Consider the following 27,115-nt stretch of genomic DNA (forward strand, 5'->3'; position numbering starts at 1 on the left):
TTGGTGGTGTTAAGGCAGCGACTTGCCTGGCCTTATATTTAAGGGCTGTGATTCTGACTGTTATTACTGTAACAGGACCAGTGATTTAGGTAATTTAAACTTCTGAAATAAATCATGAATTTGCTGTTTTTGCAGAACTGAAGAAAATTGTACCACTGACTTTGGATTTCGTGAGGTTTCTGTTGGCTTATAACTTTTTATGTGTCGATATATGTGATTCAGTGGAATTGGTTGTAATGTCGTATTGACAGAACATTGGTTGGTTGGCCTGCAAACTTCTGAGGGTGTCATGGGAACTTGCTGATCCGTGTAGTTGGGAAGTGCTGCTGTCATCACAGGTTGGAAAGACAGTCATGATGTTCACAGATTCTTCAACCAGAAAACAGTGTATCCCGAAGACTTTCAAAGCTTTTTGCAGGAGGCAGATTAAGAACAGTTTTTAAGTCTTGCATAATAAGTTTTGCTGGAAAACTTGTTTTGTGGCGGCAGTCTGGAAAAGAAGGACATCCATATGCAGACCCACCACTAAGCTTACAGTGTAGTTGGGAGATATAGTTGAGGACTTGAGTTATGGTACAGGGTGTGAATTTTATATAGAACTTGAAGCCTGCAGAATAGAAGAGTGTTTAACCCCCTTTCCTTTGAAAATGCCAACTGTGCTTACAAGGGAAAATAAAATAGTAAGCCAAGCCCAAGCTGTCTTACAGCTATGTCCACCTTAGAAGTGAGGCAGCCAGGAGTGAAGGGTAAGTCTGTCTTTCGCACTGTACCAGCAGCTTGACTCATTCTGGTAGCATCTGACAATAAATGTGTGCAGATCTAACCACTGTTTGTGAGACAAGGGCTTTTATGTAAAAACCAAAGAAGGATAAGCATAGCCCGAAAGGAAGTGATGCTGAAGAGATTCCTTATGGTCCAAAGTTTGGATCATTTGAGATGTACATCCCAACACTTAAGCCTTTTGATGATGGATAAAACTTCTACACTTTATAAAGAAATTTAAATTCAACCCTTGTGTAGGAAACATTTATTTGGTATTGTAAACTGTGTCTAAAACAATTGTTCTAAACAAACTTGTTTTGAAAGGTGTTTTTTAAGCTTGCTGGTTTTCTTCCTACTCAGATTTTTGGAAGTACTTGACTAACAGAATATGAGGCATGGAAGAGTTTTAAGGTGATCAGCTGCTTCAGGCTGAACATCATCTTTCCCCAGGAGGATCTAGGCTTCCAAGACAAGCTTTCGGGTAAGAACTCTTCTGTTTGACAGTCGATCCTATTTAGTAACGAATCAACTTCTCATGGGGTTTCTTCCAACTATATAGTTATTTGCATTTTAGAGGATCAAAATGTATATGTTTTGGATGAAAAAGCTAATTAGATTCATTTGTACCTTTAACTAGTAATCTTAAACCATCATTGGGTTATTTAGATTTTTATTTATGGGGTCTGCTGTGGGGAAGATGTTTATTTAACCTCTTATTTTAATGGAAATATTAATTCTTTTCCATGAAATTAGGTGGAATTAGAAATTTCAAAGCTTCTGAACTTTGATACGATGATCTTCAAATGGAGAGAGACACCAAAGTTAGTGTTCCCAGTCAGCAAAAGACAGACAGAACTTACCGTTTACTTATGTAACGTAGAAGCAGTTGGCTGGCCAGTTAACGTGAGAGTAAACCCGGTTTAGTTAACGATCGCATTGACTATTCTTTGAAAATAATGAAGTAATGAGTTTTGAGAATGGTTGTGGTTTGTCTGCAATACTCAATACACCAGTGACTGGAAAAGGAGAAATGGCAAAAGGAAATAATAAAACTGTGAGTTTTGCAGTTTTAGAGAATGGTGATTTTGAGATCTGGGGTTGGTTTTGGTTTTGTTTGTTTGTTTGTTAAAAATATGTAAGTTTTTGCTTTTCTCAGTGCAGTGGTGTTTTGGTTGGTGGTTTTCATTTACTTGTTTGTCTGTTTTCCTGGTGTTAGACAATCCAATGGCAGACCAAAGGATGGACATATCTTCTACAATTAGTGACTTTATGTCACCAGACCCCGCTGACTTGATCTCCAGTTCTCTTAGCAGTTCAGGAATGGATTGTAATAGGAAAAGAAAGGGAAGCTCTACTGATTATCAGTAAGTTGTATTTCTCTTGATTTAACCCTGCTAAAAAGAGGTGGTAACATAACAATACAGTGGGGGAGATGATAGTAATATTTACAGCTATTTTTAAATAACCTTTTCTTGATAACCTGTTGTAAAGGTTTTATAAAGAAAAAAGCTACCGTGCACTAACAGCAAAGTCCATTATTTAATAATAAAAATAAAGTCTTCATCTCAATGCAGCTAGAAGTGGGGGTATCAGGTGGGTTAAGGCTGAGGAGAGAAAATTTTGGCTGATAAGTGAGGAAAGAAAACTAATACCAATGAAACATAGAGTGTGAAGGTTGATTATGTCGACTATTTGCATAGGAAATAGTGTCAGAGCAATGGGAAGGAAGCTAATAAATTAATTAAAAAGCAGAACTGGGAATAGTTCATTTGCTTCACCTTTTTTTTGCCTTTCTAGTTACTTCAGATCAGTGGGCTGCCAGCCTTTACCCGATGAAGCTATTTTGTTCTCTCAGTTGAATATGAATCTGAATAGTCCCTGGTTTGAGGCAGTAGATCTACCTTTCATTCAATCAACTGACTTAATCTTGTATTGGCTCACAACTGTAGCCTATTATTCCTGACAAAAACCTGGTTTCTTCTAAACCGATAGTAGATAGGTAGTTTTGTTGCAGGAGAGCTGCTTTTCTTCAAGGGAAGCTTGCTAATGACTGCTTGGAAGCACTGTCCAAGCCATAGCGTCTCTGCTGGGGCAGGTATTTGAAATAGAAATCACACCAGCTCTGCTTTAGAATAGTAAAGGTTGTAGTAAAGCTTGCCAGATTTTCAGGTGTGTAATGTCTTCTGCACTAGGTCCACCAAGACCAACCTACTTACTCCTAAATCACTGTGTGAACCTCATGTGTATTGTAACTTTACAAAGTCTACCTGCAGGGTAACTTGTGAATGGGTCCCATCCATTATTAATACAGCTGCCTACTCATTTTTATGTAACATCACAAATTTTATCCTTCTGGGCCTTTGGATTGCTGGCAGTTCTTTTTTACTTGGGGGTAGGATTTTTAAGCCGTATTGAGCAAGACAATTAAGAGTTAGGATCCCTGTGCTTAGGACTTCCTTTTAGGAGAACTTATGCATGAAACTTTAAGCACTATTGAAAGACCACAAACATACTGCATATGTACCTTCTCTAACATGCATTTAGTTTTCCTAGGACATTCATTACTGCTTCTAGTTGAATTGACTAGTACAAAAGTCAGCGAACAGCCTCAATCTTACCATCTTCCTCTCCTACAGAAAGGATTTCTCCATCTTTATTCTCCTGGGTAGGAAGCATTGCTCAAGCCCTTTTTTCCAAAAGCAGCTTGCTCTTCTAATTTATAATTCCACCCTTTAGTTTGTGTGTGCCTTTAAAAAAAAAAAAAGTGAAAACACTCTTTCCTTGAATCCCAAGTAAAGTACGTTTACAACAGCTGTTGTCATACCACAGTTTGTGTTGTGTTTCAAAGTAAATGGTGGCTAGTAAATATTCCTATTTGAAAATAGAACTTAAGGTAGATTTCCTTGATCCCTCCTTCTTTATGTATGCAATGGTAAATGTTCAGAAATGCGCCTGTTCAGCTTTTCCTGCCCATGAACGAGTGTCCAGTTTGATGCTTCATTTACCATTGAAGCCAGGCAATAACAAAGGCAGAACCTGACTGGTTTAGCGTGGTTCTTTGTTCACCTCTCAAGTACAAGCAAACGTATTGATCATCTGCACTTTCAGCTCTCCACACCAGCTTCTTCTCGATTTTTTTTTTTTTTTTTTTTTTTTCTCCTGCCATTCCTCCGGGAAAATTCCTGTCCAGCCTATTGCTACCACTTCAGCAAAGGTTGTCTGTTCTTCGCTGCAATCTCTTATAGTCAAATGCTGGAATCCAAGATTTCATGCACAGCCCTATAAACAGTTAATTTCTTTTCTTGGGAGTAGTGTTTTCAGTTGTAGTAATACATAAGGAAACTATCCAGAAGAATTTGTAGCTTACCTTGTGCCTCTTTGAAATTTTACTTTCTGTGGATTTTCTCTAAAACAATTTTTTTCTAAAACAAATGTTGTCACAACAAGCATCCTGTAGCTAAAGGTGTCATCGCAAGCAGAAAACTGATGCCTCATTTCTGTTTCTAAGTCCTATTCTAGACCTGCATGCTAGTTCTTTGTGAGCCTCAAAAGTGCTTTGAGCCATTGACTTAGACAGTAACTCAGATGTGCAAATTGAGAGATAAAGTAAACCTTTAGCATTATTTGAACTTCTTTTAAAATCTAGTCACAAAGACGATCAGAAAACACAGTGAGAATATATATATGAACGACTGCCATGTTTATATGTTAAGAAGGTTACTGTCCAATATTGAACAGGCGTAACTACTATGTTAATGGCTAATACGAGATTTTTCATGAGGCTTTTAGAAAACATAGCCTCTTAACATGTTAAAGTTCAGTGGTATTTCAGATCATTTTACAATCTTGAAGTGATGCCAGCAGTTAGCTTGCATGTAGAAACTATGTTTAATTTCCTTATGGTATGATAAAGTTTGTATAAAGTTCAGAATTAGGACTTTAGTACTGACTATAAGAAAAAGTTTATCTGTCCTGCTGGGCAGAATCACAACTTGAGAAACTTGGGGTATTTTTCTTAAAAATTGCTTTTAATTTCTGGCCTTAGAGTCCTCTGAAATAAATCCTATTTATGTAACCACAAAGGAAACACACATAAAGCACAGATCTTTCCTTTCTGAAGCTGAAACAATATCTCAGTGATTTGCATGACACAATTTAGGTTAGCTGTTTTACTGGTTTTTCATGTTAAGTATAATGAACTATGCTAGCTTTTCTTAAAAAGCAGAACTGTTCTTTCAGAAAGTAGATTGATTTGAACTAGCTTATTGCCTTAGAATACATTCACTGCTATTGTCTTATTTCTTTGTACCTTTCATTTCAAATAGAATATAAATTAGCTTGAGAATTTCAACAGAAAATGTAAGACACAATTCTTATTTTCTATATATGGTGTACTTTATTTTTCTTTCTTTTCAGACTTGATGGCTTTCCTTTTGAGTAAGTATAAATATTTTATGCTTGGTTTTTGCTTACCTTTCCCTCCCATTTACTTAAAATCTGCAGGTAAGAAATGAAACCAGCATAAGACAGGCCTCTGAGTGTCCATTTGAGCACAGTTGTACAGATTTAAGTATATCAAAACAGTCTTTTCTTAATTCTTTTGTCTAACACGGCTGTGATCGTAGGCATTCACATTTTTTTACCAGATATGGCTATGAAAACTTATGCTTTCCTCTCATTATTTCTGTACATACGATTTTAATCTTACAATGTAATAAGGGGAAATCCTTTTTATTCTGCATTCCTCGTTCTTCTTGTTTTGTTTTTTTTCACGTTGAGACAAAAGTAAACCATGTATCTACACTGAAAGTTGAACTAATTTAAAATGTTCCTGCTTAGTTTTATACAGTCTCTCATTCCGTTGTGCATTTGGCCATCTCCAGTAGTTCACTGGCCTAGATTATTATCATCTTCTATCCCAAAATGAGCTACCATAAGACAAGCTAACATGCAGAACACACAAGCACAGAGTAATTAAGGGCATTTGTGAATTTTATGCTAGGCACTTTGATAACTGCCTCCAGTGGAACTTTTAAGTGTAGTAAATGCAAGTTGGTAGCCCTATCTGATGAAGGCACAAAAGTATCTGCTGTGATTTGTACTTTTTTCCCCTCTAGTTAACTGAAAAACGTTTTTATAACAGATGATATCTTTGAACCGCAGCATGTTTTGCTGTCAAACACATCAAGCTATGCCATTTTGTTCGCTTGAAAGGAGACATAACTAATTTAAGAAAATGTTTCAATGTTGTAAAAACCGCACAGCTTCTTTAGCCGTTCCAGGTTCTCACTTTTATATTCTTACTTTTAAGTTTGTGATTTAAAGAGGACAGGAATACTTTAGTCTAATTTTATGATACTTTGATAACAGTTTTGCTAATCCTATTTAATTTGTGATACATTGCTTTATTCTGTTTCTGCAGGGAAGGTATGGATACAGATAAAGATGACCAACATGGAAGGTACTATTGATACAGTCACTAAAATGGTAGTTCCATGGTACTGACGTAGGATCCTGTGTGTAGATACCTGTTTTGGGTGTCACTGTAGTTATGGGTCTCAAATGTTTCTTTGCTGGCACAAAGGCTTAAGATCACTGAACAAATTAAAACAGACACAAACCCCTAACTCTTTGAGCCACGATATTATAAATAATGATCTTTTCAGAAGAAGGGTTAAATAAACATTGAAAGTTTTAAAAAATGAGGATCAGTAGGTATATAAGATGCATTAAAATAATTTGGTTTGGTGTTTTCAATACTGTCTTTGTGATACCATTTCTCAACAGACTGGAGTATACAGACCAACAAGGCAGAATAAAAAATGCAAGGTAATAATCTGAACAAGTATATCAAAAAGAATTCTCTTGCCTTTTCCTATACGTGAAATATTTGCACATGTATCTTATCCTGAAAACAATTTTTTTCTAGCTTTGATCTCTTATTTTTCCATGTCTTTGCACTGTTAACATTTTTCATGTGTAAACTGCCTATACTAATTTGGTAGGTAACTTGTTTTTACTTCATTAACATTGAAATTTCAGGTCTGTAATTTGTGTTTCTGATAATGTTATATTCTTTCGTCTTGTTTCTTTCAAACTCAGTAGTGGGTTGTGAATATATTAACAGTGACTCCTTAATATGGAAAAACATAAAACAAAAATTAACTTACTTAGTATTTGTCATGTTCAGAGGTATCTCAAGTACTTGAAGTGGAAAGCTATAGGATGAGTAGAAGACTTATATTGCCACAGCAAAAGGTAGTTTTAAATACTTGGTACATTCATATAGTATACCGATTACAAATTCATAATTGAATGCTTTTATTAAATATTTAGATATTTATAAATATTTAGATATTTATAAATTTGCTTATCCATGACCTTTATGATTCCACTTATGTTTCAGTGTATGTGCTAAGAACAGAAATGGTGTACAGCAGTAGAAATCTCCATGTAATTTTGTACTGTTTAGGGGGTTGTTTCAGAACAGATTCAGTGTACTGTATGGCCAGTGTTATTTGTGTTTTCTGGTAAACTAGAACCATGTGCTGCAGCCTTACCTGTTGCTTGTAACTGTTGCTCATCCAAATAATGAACATAAAATATCTGAAGAATGCTTTATGTGGATGTCCTTTTCATGAGGATGAGAGGGTGACTTAATTATCAGGAGGGGGCTGTTTGTGTTATACTGGATTTTTTAATATGATTTATTTTCTTATGCTTTTCTGTTTTACCTCACCACCTTCCCTGTTTAGGGAGGCTCACAGTCAAATTGAGAAAAGGCGTAGAGATAAAATGAACAGTTTTATAGATGAACTGGCATCTTTGGTACCAACGTGCAACGCTATGTCTCGGAAGTTAGATAAACTCACTGTATTGAGAATGGCAGTCCAGCACATGAAAACATTACGTGGTAAGTTGATTGGGGTAAAGGGAGTGCATGGACAGGGCTAGAGGAGGATGGCAAAATGGGATTTTCCCCAAAGCTGTACTTCTTCTCTCCCTATCCTTTGCCTTAGGAGTAAGTTAATACATTCTGGGACAGCTTCTCACTTTTCTTAGCATTTGATGCTGTGCATTCATTTATAGCTTACTTGTTCATGGTCCAATATCCTGATCCAACTGCGAAATTTGTGGATGAGAAAGAACAGTCTTCTATCATTTGACCTGATTGGTCACCATCAGTAGATTCGACAAAAGGAGGGCAGCTGAGACAGGTTGGGGGAAGGGCTTAAGTGGCAGCACACAGTTGAATCTTGTGCAGTGCTCTTAAGCAGGTAGTGTGCAAAACTCATTGGATAAAGAAGTTAGATTTTACCTGTAAGGAATATTCCTACAGGACTTTGGAGATTTTGTGTTTGTACCTTTAGCTGTGTGTGAAATAATATAGAGTACTTTGAATGTTCAATTTTATTGTCTTTAATGGGTTTCTGTTGCAAGCACCTGAAGGGAAGCACACAGATTTGGAAGAGTTGGGGTTGTTGCAAATTTCTGTAAGTCCAAAAGCTTCATATAAGAAATCAGTGATGATCTTGAAAGAGCTTTCAAGAAATATGCCTCTGAGAAAACAGTGATGCAGCTGACTTAAAGAGCCGCTGTTCTAGTTTCTAGGAGACCTGGTGTCTTCCAGGCGTATTTATCCTAGCATTTTGGAAGGTTTAACTTCTGCAGCTGTCATTTGATTATATGAGTACTTCATAGTACAGCATTTGGGTTAAAAAGTATGTCAAAGAACACTTTTATATCTCAGAAGACATTTAATGTGCATTACTACATAATGCAGTGTCTGTGGTTTAGCAAAAAAGCTTCATCCTTTTTTAAGTTAATATCAACAGAGCTCATGTTGATAGTAAATCAAAACCAAAAAGCGACTTCTATTTTAAAGAACACCTGTAATGATAACAGTATAAGAAGCAGCCAAAGGAAAATTGCTCTTTTAAGTGTGTGTTGTTAAGTTTGTGATATGGGGATTGTTTGTTTGGTTTTTTTTAGGTGCTACAAACCCTTATACAGAAGCAAACTATAAGCCTTCTTTTCTATCAGACGATGAGTTAAAACATCTTATTCTCAGGGTATGTTTAAACTTTTAATAAAGAGATATTAATGGCTGTGAATATAACTCTCCCAAAGCAAAACACCAGTGTTTTTCTGCCTTTTGTCTCAGCTTAAGAATGCTCTGATTATAAAGGATAATGAAGAAATCAACAAGATTTCTGCATAATTCCACATAATTTTGGCATAAAGTTAATGGGTTTTAACAATGACTAGCATCTCTTAATTTAAGCAGGAAGATTTAAGAGGAAGATCTGAGGAAACTCTGGTATTTTGGTGGTAACCATCAGAATCTCCAGCTGTTTCATGGACTGAGGCAAAATTACATGAATTGTTTCCTTGCAGACTTCCTGTCATTGGCTACCTTGACGTGACTTTTGGTGAACAATGATATAACAAACACCTTTTTTTGAGGTCATTGATGTAACACGATTTAGTATGTTTGGCTGCTCGCTGTATACTTCTTTTACAGAATGAGGAGCGTCTATCGTTTGTCAGTAGTTAAGCTTTTCTGGTAGCTTGTGTAATTTGTGCACTTGTGCTCTTTAATGTCCAGACGCAGCATATGCAGAATGTGATTTCTGCAATATTGTGACTCTAAAGCTATAAAATTAGGGCCTAATCCCACACACTTGTATGTGACTGAAAGATTCATAATGGGAATTACTTGCGTACAGGCACATAAGTAAATACCCAGGTTACATTTGGTCTCTAAAAGAGGAACTATAGAATAAATACAATTAAAATAATATTTTAATTTGAAGGACTTTGAAACATAATCATAGTATTATTGGACAAGACATGGATTCTTTCTTCCCGTAAAAGTGATTTTACATTCTGGGCATGATGCCCGCAATTATGCAGAAAATGTTTGTAGATGCTGAGAAAACTTTGTTGTAATTTAGTATCTTGCCTGTTGACTCAGTTATCTCAAAATGTTAAGACAGCTCTCCTAGTGTAGAAATTTTACTGTGTTCAAAGTGGTTTTAAAGGTTATAACGATGCAGTGAGGGTTTATAACTTAGTAACTTTCTCCCCCTCCCCAATTAGGCAGCAGATGGATTTCTTTTTGTTGTGGGCTGTGACAGAGGGAAAATACTGTTTGTTTCAGAATCTGTCTTCAAGATCCTCAACTACAGTCAGGTATTCTTTTCTATTTTAAGTAATGTTAGGCCTTAAAAGATTGAAAAGCTTTTTTTTTTTTATGATTATGTGTTTATATGGAGGGGTATTTATGTAAATAGTCTGTCTTGAAAGCTGAGATTTCTTGCAAAGAAAGAAGTTTTTCTTTGCCATGTCATTAGAGAAGATTGTTTCTGGTTTCCCTTCAAGCCAAGGAGGTGAAAAGGAACTAAATTTACCTCACTGATTGATGCATTCTGATCAGGCATTTCCCCTCAGGCTTGCAAAATCATTATCTAATTGGAAGCAAAAGCAAATATTGAAAAAACACTCAGGTTCTTCCAATTGCTTCACATGATTTTTTTTTTTTTACTTGGTTTTCTTTTTTCTGTTCTGGTTTTGCTAGAATACTTACTGATGGGAAGCAATTATACCAAAGCCAGGAATTTAATACGTGCTTAACGTGAGGCTTAACTTGCACCATATATTGTGTAAATAAGAGTCTTCGTTTGTTCTGTCATCTGCCCTTGTTGCCAAATTTGAAAACTGTATTAGCTTCAACAGTTTTCTTCAGGAAGCCTTTGGTGTTAGGTATATGCTAAATACCTACTCACATTGTAGATACTGGAAGAGAATGTTGACAATTATGTTTCTTTTTTCCTTCAAATGTGTGGCACATGAAGAAAGGTGGAAGAGAAACTGGAGTGTTTGGTGGTGGTGAATTGCGTGTGCTATTGCTGCTAAGCTCTTACTGAAAATAGTGAAATAAATTACTATATAATGTAGTCATAACTTAAATATACAGAGAAAACATAAGCATACCTCACATTAAATCCTGAATCTCGGATGTTTAGTGGTCCTTGGTTAGACCTATATGTAAAAGGATTGCTTACAATAGGTGCTAAAGTTGAGGAAATACACTGAACAATTACTTTTTTTACTAAATATTCAATCTCTACAGAATGATCTGATTGGTCAAAGTTTATTTGATTACCTTCATCCTAAAGATATTGCCAAAGTGAAGGAGCAGCTCTCTTCTTCTGACACTGCACCACGAGAAAGGCTTATAGATGCAAAAAGTAAGTATTGCCACCTTTGAAAAACAGTGTTGTGTGTCCAGATCCACTGCTGCTGAATATTTGCCTAATGTCAAAAGTGTGTGTGGTGTGCTGTTTGGTTTATGTGTCGTGCCAAGGAAGTTTTAGCTGTGTCAAAACTGGTAGGCTTGGTGTGTGCTGCAGGATAGATGCATCAGTTTAACTGGCTTCACCTGTGAGGTATCCTCTCTTTTTTTTCCAAGCATCAGAGGTTTAGTTTTTCCCATTAAAATTTGTGAAGCACTTGTTCTAATCTGTCATTCTCAGTGGCAGAATACGCTTCAGTATTATTCTGGATATTTTCAAGGTAGAGGATTCTTTTGGTTTGTTTATTTTTTATTGTCACTCCCATCTATGACCTAACCTTTCTCTTAAAAGTTTTTTTACACTGGTCCTTGGAATCATTTCCTACTCCCTATCTTAGCTCTATTCCACTCTGATATTTTAAAGTTGTTCTGTATCTCTGCTGCTTTTGAGGTGAGTGGGTGTTTAATTCATTTTCTTAACAGGAGTCTACATTGCTTGAGTAAAAGGTGGTATTTTACAACTCCAGATTTCCAGGTCATTAAGTCTCATGTTTGTCAGGAGCACAAACCTCTAGGATGTCATCTTCAAGAAGCCACCATCTCAATTTCAGAAACTGAAGCCAAGAGAGATCATTCCAGGGCAGAGAGCCTAGAGGCTCCAGCTGGATCAGCTGAAGTTTTTCTGGCTCCTGGTTTTGTCTGGTTGTCAAGCATGTATATCCAGTGCTGGCTCCTTTTTTTTTTTGTGTGCTGACAAAGTTACGGCAAAAATAAATACTGTGAATTACAGCCCTCCCATCTGCTATGGTAGACTGATTGATAGAATTTCAAGAGCCCATATTCTTAAAGAGTACTAATATGTATGTGTGTATTTATTTTTATGTTGACATGAGTGACTCAGGCACAGCTTGTACTCTCACTACTGAAGAGCAGTTTCAAATGCATGTGGTTGCAGGACAGTCTGACCTCCTTGTTGTGACCTCGGTCAATTCTAATTTTAAGGGAGGCACACTTTACATTTTGGCGTCGTTGTTTTCCCCCTTATGTTAAATGCCTTCAAGGACCTAGAAGTTTTTGTACATGTTTGTAGCTGTTTGTTTGTTCAACCATGCAGAAATGGTTGAAGTGGGTAGCAAAAGTTGCTATGTGATTTAAATCCTACATCAACTCTTGGAGCACTGTCCCTTGGAGGTCCAGCTTCATCACTGGTGTTGCTGATACCTGTGTTCTTGATGCATGCCAGGCGTCTTCCTGGAGCTCAGTTTGTACCAGCACTCTTCTGTTGGCTCCCAGAGTTGATGTGTGTTTTGGTACTTTGTTTCTCCAGTTACTTTCCACAGAACAGAAGAGAATCTAAGAATCTCCTGCAAGAATATGGTAAAGGTCAGGGCTTAGTGTTAGGGAATGGTCATATGCATTTATTGCTTTGAGGCTGGAGAGACTTCAGACATGTAACCAGTGGTCTTGGGGATTTGCAGCACCTGTGTAGGTCACTGCTGCCTTCTTTTCCACCTGCCATCATAACAGTGAAAGCTGATGTCTAAAATCATACCAGGGAAATGGACCTGAAAAAACTGTGCTGTTTCTGCTCTATATGTACATATGTGCTCTCTGAATGGGTGTTGTGATAGAAAAGGCTTTCGGTCTGAAGGGACAAGGGCCTATTGAGTGACTATGTATGAAGTACTGCTCTGGTTAGGGGTAAATAATCTCTATTTTGATCAGTTGATTGGTGTTCAAAGAAATCACAATTTATCGCAAAACTCATGTGGATTTGTACGATCTTTTGCTAATCTTTGCATTTAGAACCCTATGTTCTCCAGCTTGCATCGTTTTCACACTAGAAGGTCTAATCACAAATTATAATGTTGATGTGGTGAGCTGAGTCCTGCCCAGCCCATACTCAATTCCATGAAAATCTTCTGTTTCTGAAGAGGGATGAAAAAGGACTTCTGTGCAAGTCCCAGCAAAGTTGAAACTTTGTACAGTTGGGCAGTTATGATATAATCCTTTGTACGGTTAATGTTGTACCTGAAGAAGGCGGCTTCCTCACTTCCTCTCTGTGTTACAGCTGGACTCCCAGTTAAAACAGATATAACGCCTGGGCCATCACGACTGTGTTCTGGAGCAAGACGGTCCTTCTTTTGTAGGATGAAGTGCAACAGACCTTCAGTGAAAGTAGAAGAAAAGGATTTTCCTTCAACCTGTTCAAAGAAGAAAGGTAATAATTATGTATTTTATTGCCATATGTAATGGCTATCAGCCTTTTTTTTTATACAATTGCTCATTTGCAGTGCTTAAATGTTTTACATTTATTGAACACTGTCAATGTTTCCTGTTAATATATTGAACTCTGTCTAGGTCTGATACTTCTTCATACCCCACCCACCTCCCAGTAGCTCTTACGCACTGTATTAGCATATAAAGCCAAATTCTCCTCTCTGCTTTCTTGACATTTTTGCAAGCACTTTGTGCTGACAGTTCTGGTGTGGTTATTGCATCTTCTTCAGACATTGATCATATCATACTGAGTCCTGACCTTCCAGTGAACATCTGCAACAAAGGGGAGCTGTTACTCTCTTCCTCTGCTCCATCTTTGACAAGTGATGTTTGGGTGGATATCCAACTAAAAAAATTAGTTTGTTCTGAGTTCATCTGTGGTTTTGGTACATTGTGAGTACTGGAAACAGCGTATCTACACCAGAATTGTTCAGTCATAACATTATCAAAGTTGGTAGTATTTTCTTGCTCTGCAGGATATTATTCTGGACATGTTGGAATATATGTTTAGACCACATTTGAAAGTTTCTTCTTTGAGTACCTTGGATAATACATTTGGTATTAAGGTGGAAAGTGTCAACTAGAGAACAGAAGTTAACTGCAGTGTTTTGTCTCGGGATGTGACAGCTGCCCCAAGTACTTCCTGCTGGTTTCAGATACAGATTCAATCTTAGATCATGCTTTTGTGCGCAGCCCTGAGGAAGACACTTTGTGCAGTTAGGCATACACCTTTGACTCTCTAGGAAAGTCTTCCTTGCAGTTTTAAGGCCTGCTCAGTGCTGAGGAATATGAGTTCTCCTTTTGTATTATTTGTCATTGTGACTCTTCATCCTCACCTCTATGTGCAGAGCTGTCCCCTGTATACCCCAAACAGTGTCTATTCTGGCAAATAAATTGATCTTGTTTTTTGTAGGAGCCTCATGTTAAGCTGAAAGAAGCGTCCTGTTTATCTATTTAGTATATTAATTTCTTCAAACAGTCCTTGAGATGGTTTGCGTCCTTTGCTGAAGTAATAAAACATGATGCAATTTCTACTTAAAGATTATCAAAAGCAACCTTGGTCCCAACTGTGTGGTGTTTCAGTACCACCCATGGTTTTGCAGAGATAAATTGTGTATCACATTATCTCAGATTAGCTGTGTTGAAGCAGGAGTGCTGAAAAATCCCTTAGTGAACAGTGTCCCAAATTTCCTGGATAAGAGAGGAGATGTGTTATCAGCAGAATGGAGAGGAAGTTCTCTAAAGCAGTATCCATGACCTAACTGCTCTTTTTGGGTTTTGTTTTTTTCTGTTTTCTTTTTGCAGCAGACCGCAAAAGCTTTTGCACTATTCATAGTACAGGATATCTAAAAAGCTGGCCTCCAACAAAAATGGGACTGGATGAAGATAATGAACCGGATAATGAGGGTTGTAATTTAAGCTGTCTTGTTGCAATTGGACGGCTGCATCCTCACGTAGTACCCCAGCCAGTCAACGGTGAGATCAGGGTGAAACCCACAGAGTATGTTTCTCGACACGCAATAGATGGGAAGTTTGTTTTTGTAGATCAGAGGTAAGGATACTTGTAATATCTTCCACAATAAGTCAGTGTCTTAACACTGCTTTACTGGCTGCTTTACTTGAAGCAGCTTTTTACTAAATCCTCACTGCAGGTTATTTTGGTTTTTGAGACCAAGTTCAAAGCTATTCCTGTGTATTTATACAGTATTACTGATTCAGTTAAAAAAAAACCCTAACTTCCCAAGCTATGGTTTATTAGAGTATTCCAGGGATCATTTCTGCCCATTTGTTAAGTGGAAGCCCATTTGGAATGTGTGCATGTAATCTTCAGAAGAATCTGCTGTCCTATCTTGAAACAGGACTGTGATTACTACTTTTCTTGTGGTTTGAATACTTTGGCAAGCACTACATAGTTCAGTTATACAGGCTGCATTAGGCTTTGGTAGCATATACCTTTATTTAACTATATACTTGGATGCATTCTGCTGAATTAGTACTTCTGTACGTGATCCTTTGTAATTCTTAGAAAGCAAGCTTTTCGTAAGCTTTACTTAGTGGAAAAGGCTTGAGAACTTGTACCAGTATGGTATCCTCTTTCAAATATAAATTTAATGTTATTTAAAAGGCTAATTTCAAAAGAAATTGCTTGAATTTTCTTAAATAGTAGAGACACATGACCTGTGTCTTCCTTCAAAATAGCTGGTATTGTTAAGGGAAAAAAGGTGGATGAAGGATGCTAACGGAGGAATTATATAGGGTTGGTTGGAGAGGCCTTGTTTCGTTTCCTGCCTTATCAAGATGGATTGAGACTGCTCAGATGAGGCTGTTTCAGGTTGACTGTGGCTTAAGTTTACTTGCTTACAGTATAGAAAAGCCTAGGCTCCAAATGCTGACAGAATCTGCCTGCTGGGATTTGTTTAGGGATGTGTCTGGTCTGTCAGCTGAGTTTGTGGACTTTGAGAGGAAATAGAGTAAATAGTCTTGAGAGGAAGCACAGTAAGGAGAATCTATCTGAATGCTGTCTGGGTGGTTGGGTTTGGGGGGGGTTGCAGGTTTTGGTTGAGCTGTTTGGGGGGGTTTTGTTTTTAATTTGAGGGAAAGCTTTTTAATGTACCAGCTCTTCAGCAGCAGTGCTTAGACGCTGGTGGTCACGGAGGGAGCTGTGAGAGCATTCCTAGCCTTTCTGTTGCTCAGAGTGTGCTGTTCTGTCATGCCAAGGTATGGCAGCTTGTGAACGAGTCTTGCTTTCAACAGATCAGATGTATTCTGCAGGTGGGTAATTCTGAAGAATTTCTAAAATAGTAAGACTCAAAATGTTGGATTTAAACACATACACTCTCATTTAATGGTTTTCCAGCTGTTGTTTACATTCCTTAAGAGTGACCTTTTCAGGTCATGCTAGGCTGTTGTATAGCTCACTGTCACTTATCTACAGCGCTGCTTTGCCTTTTCCTCTTCAGGTTTAAATTCTCAATATTACAGTGTACCTCCAAAGCTATTTAGAAAGTCTTACATCCCTTCCAGTGGTGGTAGTTCAAATGTAATACCTGAGGGCTCCTGGTGTTTCCTACTTTTTTAATTACCTGAGAATTAAAAAGAATATTAACGATGTTTTTGGGTTTTTTACCTTCTAAGCTGAAAACGCATTTCCACATTAGTCAAGTCTTACCCAGTGTCAGTGTGAGTTTAAGTAATCTGTGAGTAAGGATGCTGTCAACTTGAAATGAATGATACCCTCTTATTTACTTTCCCTCTCCTTCCTTTTCCCAAGGGCAACAGCCATTCTGGCATACTTACCCCAGGAACTTCTAGGTACTTCATGTTACGAATATTTTCATCAAGATGATATAGGACATCTTGCAGAATGTCATAGGCAAGGTACGGTTAAGTAAAGAAATGTTGTAAATCCTACCAGGAACAATTGTGTATTAAGAAACACAAACTTGAAAAGATGTGGATACCTCTCTGTTTGCAGATGTTTTAGTCAAGAACATTGTGCGTCCTGTGCCAAACAATAGGATTATCTTCGACTTCCATGGATTTTTAGTGAATATGTGAGGTTCTGGTTGGGTGTGGGGGGGTGTCTGCAGAAATAGCAGTCTAATTCAGGGGTGAAAGGAGATAAGGGCTCTGTTCATGTACTCGTGGTGCCTGTTTGACACAAGGTTCCTTGCTTTCTGCCTGTCTTTAGTTTTGCAGACAAGAGAAAAAATAACAACTAACTGCTACAAGTTCAAAATAAAAGATGGCTCTTTTATTACATTGCGGAGTCGCTGGTTCAGTTTCATGAACCCTTGGACCAAAGAAGTAGAATACATTGTCTCAACAAACACAGTTGTTTCGTAAGTATTCTTCTCTTAGCAGCTGCAGGTACATGCTGAATGCTTTACCCTGTGTTCAGATGCGCTTTGACCTAAATACGTGCACGTCTGACAATAGGGGTCTTCTCCAGATAACACCCAGAACTGCATCCTGGGGGAGAAGGCAATTAGTTTAATAATTACAATAGTTTAGTATGTGATGTGTTTATTTTAAAGCCTGCAGAAATACAAACGCTTTCTTCCTTTGGGAAAACCTGGGGTTCCAGTCTTTGTAGGGACTTACAGGAGGTGCAGTTCTTTGCTTTCATATGGCTTCCCCTCCACTTCTGTTTTTCCTTGGGGGCTCTGCACAGGTGCAGTGGCTTTGCGGTAGAATAGCTGCTGTAGAGGAACTCTCTTAGGAGAGAAGCAGTTCGGTTCTGCATTGCACGCTTTGAATCATAACATGGTGGTTTATTTTGGTTGTTTGTCTAGCCTTGGTGTCAGTCACAGTGTTGCTTTCATAGAGGTGATAGTGACTCACAAACTGCTCATACCCTGAAGCATTCCATTCTGACACGCTGGCAGAGAGACTGTTACACAGGGGTTTTCTGTCACTGATTCTTTTAATTCTTGATATCCACAGTGCCAACGTACTTGATAGTGGAGACTCGGCCTTTCCCCAGCTTGCAGCTTCTCCACACAGCATGGACAGTGTGCTTCAGGCTGGAGAAGGTAACCACTATACAGCAAGGAAATCATGGGCAGCCATGCCTCGTTAGCAGCTAATCCTGCATGCACAAATCTGCTGCACTTTTGCACTGAGCATTTGTTGATGTCCTACAGAAAAACACTTTGGGGGGCAAAGAAGTGCAAATGTAGTTTGTGTCCTGTTGAACTTAAATACCAGCTTTGGATGTAAGCTGGTCAGCGACGCACAAATGAGCTAGTTATAAGAAACAAGTATAAATGGGGTTGGAGGATTGACATAGAGGACAAATGTTTGCATCATGGCTAGCGCTATTTGTACATCACCCAGCAGTGACTTGAGGTTCCATGGTCAGTGCAGATGACTACTCTGAGGGGGAATGTATCATAAATCAGGCTGGTCATTTGGCTTACCACTCCTTGCCTGCCCTGGGTTTGACTTTTTTGTCAAGACATGAAGACTGACCTCTGGTAATCATCATGGGCTGGTTATGGATGCTGCAGGTTACTGAACCATCTTGTATAACAGGTGGTGTGCAGCATAATGCAGAGCACGTCTTAATAATGAAGTGTGACTGGAACTGGGTGAAACTGAGGTAGAATAGAAATATGTGGTGACAGCCTATGGATGAAAGATGGTGATAATACTGAGATCCTTGCCGAAGGGTCGGGACCCATTGCTTTTAGAGACCCTATTCAGGAGATATGCCTTTGTAACTGTAGAGCAAGGATGTTACACGTGTTAGGAATTACATTGTGAGCTGTATGCGATACACTTAGAAGAGTGCAAGACTTCAGCTTTTCAGTTACATTTCCTTGTGAAAGATGAGGTTCAGAAAGTGGCGCTGTAGAGAAGTAAAGGTGGCAAAGCATGAGACAGCTGAGAGTAGAGGAAGAGAAGCTGCTGGTAGGCCTGATGGTTAGTAATAGAAGGTAGAGTAAAAGCAGTAACATGGTGTCTGGGCCTCCGGAGAATGGGAAAAATAGAGACCTGTTCTCTAATAGGATAAGCTTTTTTTTTCTTACAATGTAGCCTTTGAAAAGGAAACATGCAGAAAATTGTCATACTGACAATTCTTGTCCTAGAAGAGTGAATTAAGTGCAGTGTAATTACAAGTGGTTCTGGCTCTGCTAAGGGTCTGATGACCTTTTACTTTATCACCTCCTGGTGAGTCTGAGCCAAGATACTGAGGGCTGCTGTTGTTAAATATCAGTTTCTAACTGGTGGCAAGTACCCATTATGGATAAGCAATGCTAGGGGCTTTCTTCCCCTTTCAGTACATGATCTTTTCTTTGCTACACTTTTGAGTATATCAGGCTCCTTCCTCCCTGCCTTTCAAGTGTTGTACAAGTATCAAATCACGCTAAAGTAGCAGTGAGCTGCTAACTGTTCAGACATCATGTTTTTCCTCCATTTTTAGATACTTGCAGTTACCTTCAGGGGTAGCTTGGGTTTATCCCATACTGAATGGAATATCTGCTGGCAAGTTCTTTACACAAACAAAGAACAGACATCTTTGGAGGTGAGCCTATTCAGGCACGGAATAAAGCTGGTCTGACAAGCTATGGTGTACCAGTTCTTCACAAGATGTGCTACCAGATGCTTGAAATGCCCAGACTCCAATAAGGGTCAGGATGTGTTGTGTGATACATCCCTGCTGGAGCAGAGGGTTGTTTGAGAGACATAGCATAGCTCAGTGTGAGATGGGGCTTTCCCTACGTTTGAAGGTACTCACCAGTTGGTGGAATTGTAAATAAATGGGGTTCAGGAGGTCCTGCAGCTTGTCAAAGCACATCTAATTGCAGATGATTTTTGGAAAAAGTTTGTAAGCTTTTACCTGACCTGAAGATTTCTACTTATCGCAGGTGGCCCAAAAAGGACCCATCCTACTGTGCCTGGAATTCCAGGTGGAACAAGAGCTGGGGCAGGTAAAATAGGGAGGATGATTGCTGAAGAAATCATGGAGATTCACAGGTGAGAGGAAATGGTATGAAGTTAGAGGAAAATGAGTGTTGTTCTCCAGGAGAAAATTAAGGAAGGCTTTCTTGAAGCAGAGTACAGAATGATACAATTGTATTCCATCAGTAGACAGCTACAGGTGACTCAGAACACCTGCGGCAGTCAAAAAGCCTATAGTAAAAGAATGAAAAAGTTACAGCCTTCCAGCTTTCTGCTGTAACAGACTAATCCTGGAACTTTTTTTTTGCAGTGGTGACAATTACCAGTTTACCAGAAACAGTAGTTAAAAAGGACAGCTAACTAGAAACAAGTTTCTTTCCAGGCTGTTCTTTTTCCAATGACTTAAGGGTGTGAGTGGCACAGCCTCCAACTGCCAAAGCTATTGACTCTGTGCCAAAAAAGCACATAGTTTGTTTTCACTTTGCTCAGATGCTTTTACTGTTGATAGATGTGTAGGTTCAGCTTGTGCCGTCCTGCCACAGCCCTTTGCGCAAGGACACAAGGATTAAGCTAGCTCCGCCTTCCCAAGGGCGCTCTAAGAGTCAAGATGTACATCTTGATTTAAACAAGTCTTGTAGCACCCCTCAGTAAGGGACTGTAGTAACATAGAGCTGTGTCTCAGAACTGCCACCTCACACAGGTGAGAGGTTCTTCCAGTGGGTATCACTTTATTTCTACCGGCTAACAGTCCCTATTCTTCATGAACTTCCTTTTTGGAACTGTTCTCTTTCCTGTAAAAGTGGTCTTATCCAGCAGATGTTTAGTGGCAGTAATTCAGCCATACTGAGCTGAGGGTTGGGAAAACGTTCACTCCATTTCCCATACTTTTGCTTCTGCAGACCAGAGACTACTTGCATCATTCTTTAAGGGTTAATGGGGCAGAATCTAGCTGGAGGTCTGTGACTAGTGGAGTCCCTCAGGGGTCAGTGCTGGGACCAGTGCTGTTTAATATTTTCATCAATGACCTGGATGAGGGAACTGAATGTACCCTCAGCAAGTTTGCTGATGATACTAAACTGGGAGGAGTGGCTGACACGCCAGAGGGCTGTGTTGCCATTCAGCGAGACCTGGACAGGCTGGAGAGTTGGGCAGGGGGAAACTTGATGGAATTCAACAAGGGCAAGTGTAGAGTCCTGCATCTGGGGAAGAACAACCCCATGTACCAGTACAGGTTGGGGGCTGACCTGCTGGACAGTAGTGAAGGGGAAAGGGACCTGGGGGTCCTGGTGGATAGGAGGATGACCATGAGCCAGCAATGTGCCATTGTGGCCAAGAAGGCCAATGGCATCCTAGGGTGCATTAGAAAGGGTGTGGTTAGTAGGTCAAGAGAGGTTCTCCTCCCCCTCTACTCTGCCTTGGTGAGGCCACATCTGGAATATTGTGTCCAGTTCTGGGCCCCACAGTTCAAGAAGGACAGGGAGCTGCTGGAGAGAGTCCAGCGCAGGGCAATGAAGATGATTAAGGGAATGGAGCATCTCTCTTATGAGGAGAGGCCAAGGGAGCTGGGACTCTTTAGCTTGGAGGAGACTGAGGGGTGACCTCATCAATGTTTACAAATATGTAAAGAGTGAGTGTCAGGATGATGGAGCTAGGTTTTTTTCAGTGATGTCCAGTGACAGGACAAGGGGCAATGGGTGTAAACTGGAGCATAGGAGGTTCCATGTGAACCTCAGGAAAAATTTCTTTACTGTGAGAGTGACAGATCACTGGAACAGGTTGCCCAGGGGGGTTGTGGAGTCTCCTACATTGGAGATATTCAAGGCCCGCCTGGACAAGTTCCTGTGTGATGTACTCTAGGTTACCCTGCTCTTGCAGGGGGGTTGGACTAGATGATCTTTTGAGGTCCCTTCCAACCCTTGGGATTCTGTGATTAGAATTGGAAGAAAAGAAACCCAGATAAACCAAGACCAAACCAGCACTCTGAAACTTAACCATCCCTTTCAGTAGCTGTATGACACTTAGCCTCAAGTGAGTGTAGTAGTATCGCTCACCGCCCATGTTTTCATTTCAAGACCCTGGGTTATTTCCAGTCCTCTTTCAGCAGCTGTTACTATTTTCCAAAGCTGCCTTCTGTTCAGCTTTCCCAGGGGAGCTCTGCCAAGGATAAGATTCCAATTTCCATTGCTTTTCTCCATAACTGCTCCTCCTCCTTGTTGGTTCTACAGTTAATACATTATTCATTAATAACAAAATTATATTTGGTCAAGCTATGGAAAACTGAAGTGAAAAAAACCTGCTTTGAGCAGTTTAATATTAACTCTATCAAATGTCCAATGTATTTCTGCAACAGTAGCTCACTTAAGGAGCCCAGGTTACTGCAACTGAGGCAGCTCAAATCCTTAGCTGGTCTTAATTTAAATAAAATACAAAAGATGAGGCTTTCCTCAGTACCCAGGACCATTTTCTTTCTGACTCCCTGTGAAAGCTGTATAGGGGCAAGCAAAGGGTAGGGAGGAGATGAAGCTTGCAGAGCAAGTAGCAAGCTGGACAATGGCACACAGCTGTGTATCGAGCTGCAAATAAAAACATTGCTACTGCTGATTTGAGTGACACAGAAAAAAGGAGAAAATCACAGAAATGAGGGTCATGCTTTTAACACCTTATGCCGCCTGACAGTAAAGTCGGCATTTGAACTCCAGGTCTCTAAAGCCCGAGTCTCAAAGTTGCTGGCAAATTTATTCCCTGTGTTACGCATTTTTTAGGATAAGAGGATCATCACCTTCTAGCTGCGGTTCAAGTCCACTGAACATTACCAGCACACCACCACCCGACACATCCTCCCCAGGAGGCAAGAAGGTAAGAGCAAGCTTGGCAACCAGTCTTGTAGCAGTGGTGGGAAGCAACACGAAATAATGTGTGTAAAATTACACATGATGTTTGGCTCCTCTTGGCTGCTTGGCTGAAAAACCTTGGCAGCAAGTCGGAGTATCCTGGTGGTAGAAACGGCTGGACAGTACTCCACGAAGTGCAGAGACCGCTCGTTCTTAAACACTGACAGCTTTGGAACCCCCCTGCTCTGTAGATGTTTCTTTTTTAACAGAGCTGCAACAGCTCTCCTCCTCTCTTGATCCTCCAAAAACTCTCTAACACCACGTACTGGCCAACAGTGGAAGTGCTGTCATTTGAGCACAGTGCCCAAATGAATCACAGCAGTTTTACTGTACTGCTGTAGCACAAAATATGACAATGAGATACTTTACTGTGCACTGACAATTTAAGTCAATACCACGTAGCATGCCTTGTTCTAAGACTGCTTAAGTGGCACTTACATACCATTACCAATGCTTAACAACCTGAATGCTAGTACTGACTGCATTTAAGTCTTGCAAATTGCTGTTTATGGTAGTTACATTCAAGGCAAGAAGAACACTTATCCAGATCCTTATTCTGTGCATTCAAACACTGCCTCAGACTTACTTTTTTCCCCTCACAACTTATGACTATACATAGGAATTGCTTGTACTGGAGCCTATAACAGAAGCAACTATTTCTGTCTATTCCTGGCTCTCTTTGTTCTTTGAAATAAAACTTGCAGTTGGAACAAACTGAGTTGTATGTAATTCTAGGAACAGTTATTCTTACCCTTCTGCTCTCCAGTAATACAACACCTGCATAGAGTAGGGGCTGCTGTAATGGAATAAAGGCAAATGCCCACGGAGAGCTGGGTATTTCCAAGAGGGTACCCACCCTCTCCATCCATCACCTTAGTCAGAAGACTGCATTTGCTAGAAACAACTCAAGTTCTATCTGACGCTGCCGTCAAGAGCTCCCAAGTACTTATCTTCCGGTGCACGTGCCTCTGAGTGGTACAAAACTATGGCTCAGGTTCTGCTATTCCCTTGTTATTTAAGAATCCCAGAGAATGTTCTTCTGTTTCTGGTGAACTCTGGTGCTCTGGAGCCATGCTGCTGCATACGAAAACATGGTTAGACTTGCCAGCCAGGAGCAATGCTTAGCTCATGCAGTCTGTCTGGGAGGGTTTTACTTCCAGAATTAAGGATCTTAGTTGACAGTACTTCACATACACCATAAATTCAGACATATTTCTGTAGATAGTGTAATTACGATCACTTGCAGATGGAACATTTACAAAGGCGACCCCCAGAAATCCCCTGAAGGCATTTTCTATGACCTGTTCAGAAGTTTAGCACATAGTACCAACTTGATTTCCTTTCTAATGGTGATACAGTCCATCTGCTACCTGCTTGATGGGCATCACAGAGGAAGTAGCTCCTGGTTTACAAGTTTGATTAGCTGGGCTGTAGGTGTTGCGTCAAAAAGCCCATCTTCCCTGTATTAAAAATACCAATATAGGGCAATTTAGACTAAATGCAGTATTTCATGCTGGTTTGTGGCTTCTGTTTTTCCTTTCAAGATCTTGAACGGTGGCACTCCAGACATTTCTTCAGCTGGGTTACTGTCTGGGCAAATCCAAGATAATTCTGGTTACCCATATTCTGACAACTCCTCTATTCTTGGTAAGTGCAAGTCACACACTGAGGTGCCTCAATACCAGTGAAACACAAAAACATGGTGGTTTTTAGCAATAACTTGCTTTTGCTACCTGCCAGCTATAGCTGAGGCACAAAGCCCATAACATACCACTGTTTGCCTGGCAGTCTGTTTTGCTGCTTACTTCATGTTGTAATTTGGTTTAAGACAGTACTTACAAGCCTCTCTTCTCTTGCTGAATCAGTGTGAATTAACTGAACTCCTTACCTGCTTTTATGACTGCTTTTAAACAACTGAAGACAAGGAGAAAGGCTAGGCCAAAACCTAGAGGCTGATCTAGACTGAATTTTGAGGTATAGCATATGAGGTCATCCATGTACAGATCATTTCTGAGGAGAGACCTAGCCTCTGTCACCCAGGCATTGGTGGTATCCTTAGAACTTCAGCAACCTGGATATCAAACAGATTAGTACTCCCAATATAGCTGAGCCTGTTCAGATACTCTTACTTCAAGTCATATGGCAAGTGCCTGCAGCAAGTGAATAACCCTGAACTTGTGGTAACTTATTGTATTTACGGTTCCAGGGGAGAACTCTCATATAGGCATTGATATGATTGACAACGATCAAGGATCAAGCAGCCCTAGCAACGATGAAGCAGCAATGGCAGTAATCATGAGCCTTCTTGAAGCAGACGCAGGCCTTGGTGGCCCTGTGGACTTCAGTGACTTGCCATGGCCCTTGTAAATGATGCACCTGCCTCCAAAATCCAAATATCAAAGTGCATTTACTGGTGGAGTTCTACAGTCTGTGAAACTTGTTTGACTGAGCAGCTTTTATGTATGAATTTCATAAGAGCTGTATCGGAATGCAACTCATCCTACCATGTGTAACTTCAGACAATGTGGAATAACCTGCTCCAGTGTTCTGTGTTGATTTGGTTAGCCGTGTATAGCTTGCAATACTTGTATATTTTGGATTCTGTTGTTTGAAATTTTTTTTAAATCACTGTGCAACTCACTGGCATCAGTGGTAGCTTTTATATGCAAATGACCATTTCAGATGTATGGTGTGTTTTTACACTGCAAAACAGTCCCCATGTGGATATTTCTTATACTAATTGTACCATAAAGCTGTTTATTCTTTCTTGTAAGAATCCTTTACTATAAATATTGTTAAAGTGTAATGTATTAGACAGTTAAATATTTTTAAAATAAATGTTTCCCTTGTTCTAAGATGGAGCATTTACTTTAATAAATAAATTTCATAAAACTCTGCTGATGGTGCATGCTAGAAGCAGTCAGTATTTATGATTTCTTTAGCTTTGGGGGAAGAAGGAAGACAACCAATGCCTTACGTACACTGACACCATTTTTGCCACAACAGTAAGTTTCAAGAGGAGCTATTGTTACCTACTCCTAGGTTCAAGTTTGTACTTGGAAAAACACAACAGTAAGGTAGGTTAAGATAGCCTGACATGACCAGATTCCTCTTGAAAAAACAAGTATTTAACTTAGTACTGACCACCCTTCTCCAAGGAAAGAAAAGCAGCTACTTTCAGAATTCATCTGTATACTTTATCTCAGTCACAGATAATTCAAATCCTTTAAAATAATGGAAACTTTATTTGCATGAAAAACTTTTGTTTACAATCATTAATAAATGAAGAATGAACCATCTGCATTTTCCTATTTCATGACACTTATGAAAACTGTATTAAATAAATAGTTGTGAACAGATTAAGTAAGGCAAAATTTAAGATAAAGCCCCTATCCATTGTTCACAAGTTCTGAACATGGCTCACGCTGCAAACAAGTGAAAAAATTCACTGAAGAACTTTGAGTTTAACAAGATGTTACATGGGTAATTGAATCATGTCCTCAATCCAAAAACCCAATAGTAAGTAGTTTTGTGCTCAACCATTTAAAATAAAAGGGTCAACCTATTCAGAGCAAAACTATTTACAGTTAATACTTTTGATAGAAGCACTTTGTTAGTATTGTGCAACACGTTTATAAAAAATGGCTTCAAATTCCATTTATCAACCATTTATAAAGTGCTACTATCAATTCCAATTCTGCATTCTAACCCTGTGTAACAACAGCCACTGGCATCCCATTGCTTCTGATGGGCTTCAGAGTGAGGACAGTCCAGCATACAAATCACCAATGTCACAAACCTACTGGTAAACACATACATGTATGTAACTGCAACCCCAGGATGTTTGGTCTGTACTCGTTCAAAAACAATTGGGCACTCCCTTTGGTCTTTTCAAAGGTCCACACTGCAATATCCTAAACACTGTTACACAATGGAAAAAAAAACTGGAATTGCAGTGTAGTGTGAGTCAAGTACAGAGTTGCTTTAAAGTAGCATGCTTTTGTTCTATTACGAGTCTCGATCAGAGCAGGGGGTTTTGTCCCTCAGGATCCATCTCACTGTTACTAGGTGGAGGATGAATAGGCAGAATATCCAGCTCATCTACTTGGGGGGTAGGATGCATTACTACAAGCTGGTCCTGGGGTATATCTGCAGCTGCTGCAGCTAGATTTGTAATAGATTTGCTCTTCACACACTGGAAGTCAACATGCCGACTCTTCCCTTCCTCCTTCTCCCATGACATCCGAATGAACGGTCTTTGGACATAGTTGTAAATCACCTCCGGCCTTCCACCTGGTCGCTTTTTCACCTTCTCTTTGTACGTGGGGTAACCTAAGGAACCAAGCACAGCAGACATTAACATCTCCTGCACTGTTCAGGTCAGAGGGCTCTTTTACAAAAAGGCAACAGGTAGAGGCACAGTGAAGATAAGCAGTTGTCACCATCACCACCCTGAATGGAAACAGATGCTATGTGT

The 27,115-nt window shown here is 39.5% G+C and overlaps 2 protein-coding genes across 10 annotated transcripts in view; one reads left to right on the plus strand and one right to left on the minus strand.

Annotated features, from left to right (window-relative positions):
- Positions 1-25,554, plus strand: part of BMAL1 (basic helix-loop-helix ARNT like 1) — a 46,866-nt gene extending 21,312 nt beyond the window's left edge. For 2 of the 5 annotated variants that reach the window (XM_057410887.1, XM_057410888.1), the window contains exons 2-19: positions 1,123-1,243; positions 1,979-2,126; positions 5,179-5,199; positions 6,185-6,223; positions 6,550-6,591; positions 7,518-7,675; positions 8,755-8,834; positions 9,865-9,957; positions 10,898-11,015; positions 13,131-13,280; positions 14,645-14,891; positions 16,611-16,717; positions 17,031-17,181; positions 17,786-17,874; positions 19,714-19,822; positions 22,510-22,603; positions 24,183-24,285; positions 24,845-25,554. In XM_057410887.1, the coding sequence (XP_057266870.1) occupies positions 1,987-2,126; positions 5,179-5,199; positions 6,185-6,223; positions 6,550-6,591; positions 7,518-7,675; positions 8,755-8,834; positions 9,865-9,957; positions 10,898-11,015; positions 13,131-13,280; positions 14,645-14,891; positions 16,611-16,717; positions 17,031-17,181; positions 17,786-17,874; positions 19,714-19,822; positions 22,510-22,603; positions 24,183-24,285; positions 24,845-25,005 (1,902 nt within the window). In that variant the 5' untranslated portion in view covers positions 1,123-1,243; positions 1,979-1,986 and the 3' untranslated portion in view covers positions 25,006-25,554. The remainder of the gene's footprint in view (positions 1-1,122; positions 1,244-1,978; positions 2,127-5,178; positions 5,200-6,184; positions 6,224-6,549; positions 6,592-7,517; positions 7,676-8,754; positions 8,835-9,864; positions 9,958-10,897; positions 11,016-13,130; positions 13,281-14,644; positions 14,892-16,610; positions 16,718-17,030; positions 17,182-17,785; positions 17,875-19,713; positions 19,823-22,509; positions 22,604-24,182; positions 24,286-24,844) is intronic. The other 3 variants (XM_057410889.1, XM_057410890.1, XM_057410891.1) reach the window with 3 other exon arrangements.
- Positions 25,555-25,863: 309 nt separating this feature from the next.
- Positions 25,864-27,115, minus strand: part of BTBD10 (BTB domain containing 10) — a 32,796-nt gene continuing 31,544 nt past the window's right edge. For all 5 annotated transcript variants that reach the window (XM_057410899.1, XM_057410902.1, XM_057410901.1 and 2 more), the window contains one exon: positions 25,864-26,970. In XM_057410899.1, the coding sequence (XP_057266882.1) occupies positions 26,660-26,970 (311 nt within the window). In that variant the 3' untranslated portion in view covers positions 25,864-26,659. The remainder of the gene's footprint in view (positions 26,971-27,115) is intronic.

This window comes from Pezoporus wallicus, unplaced genomic scaffold (assembly GCF_028554395.1).
Source record: "Pezoporus wallicus isolate ANWC-B61680 ecotype Strahan unplaced genomic scaffold, APGP_CSIRO_Pwel_v1 contig_5958, whole genome shotgun sequence".
In the NCBI taxonomy this organism is placed as follows: Eukaryota; Metazoa; Chordata; class Aves; order Psittaciformes; family Psittacidae; genus Pezoporus; species Pezoporus wallicus.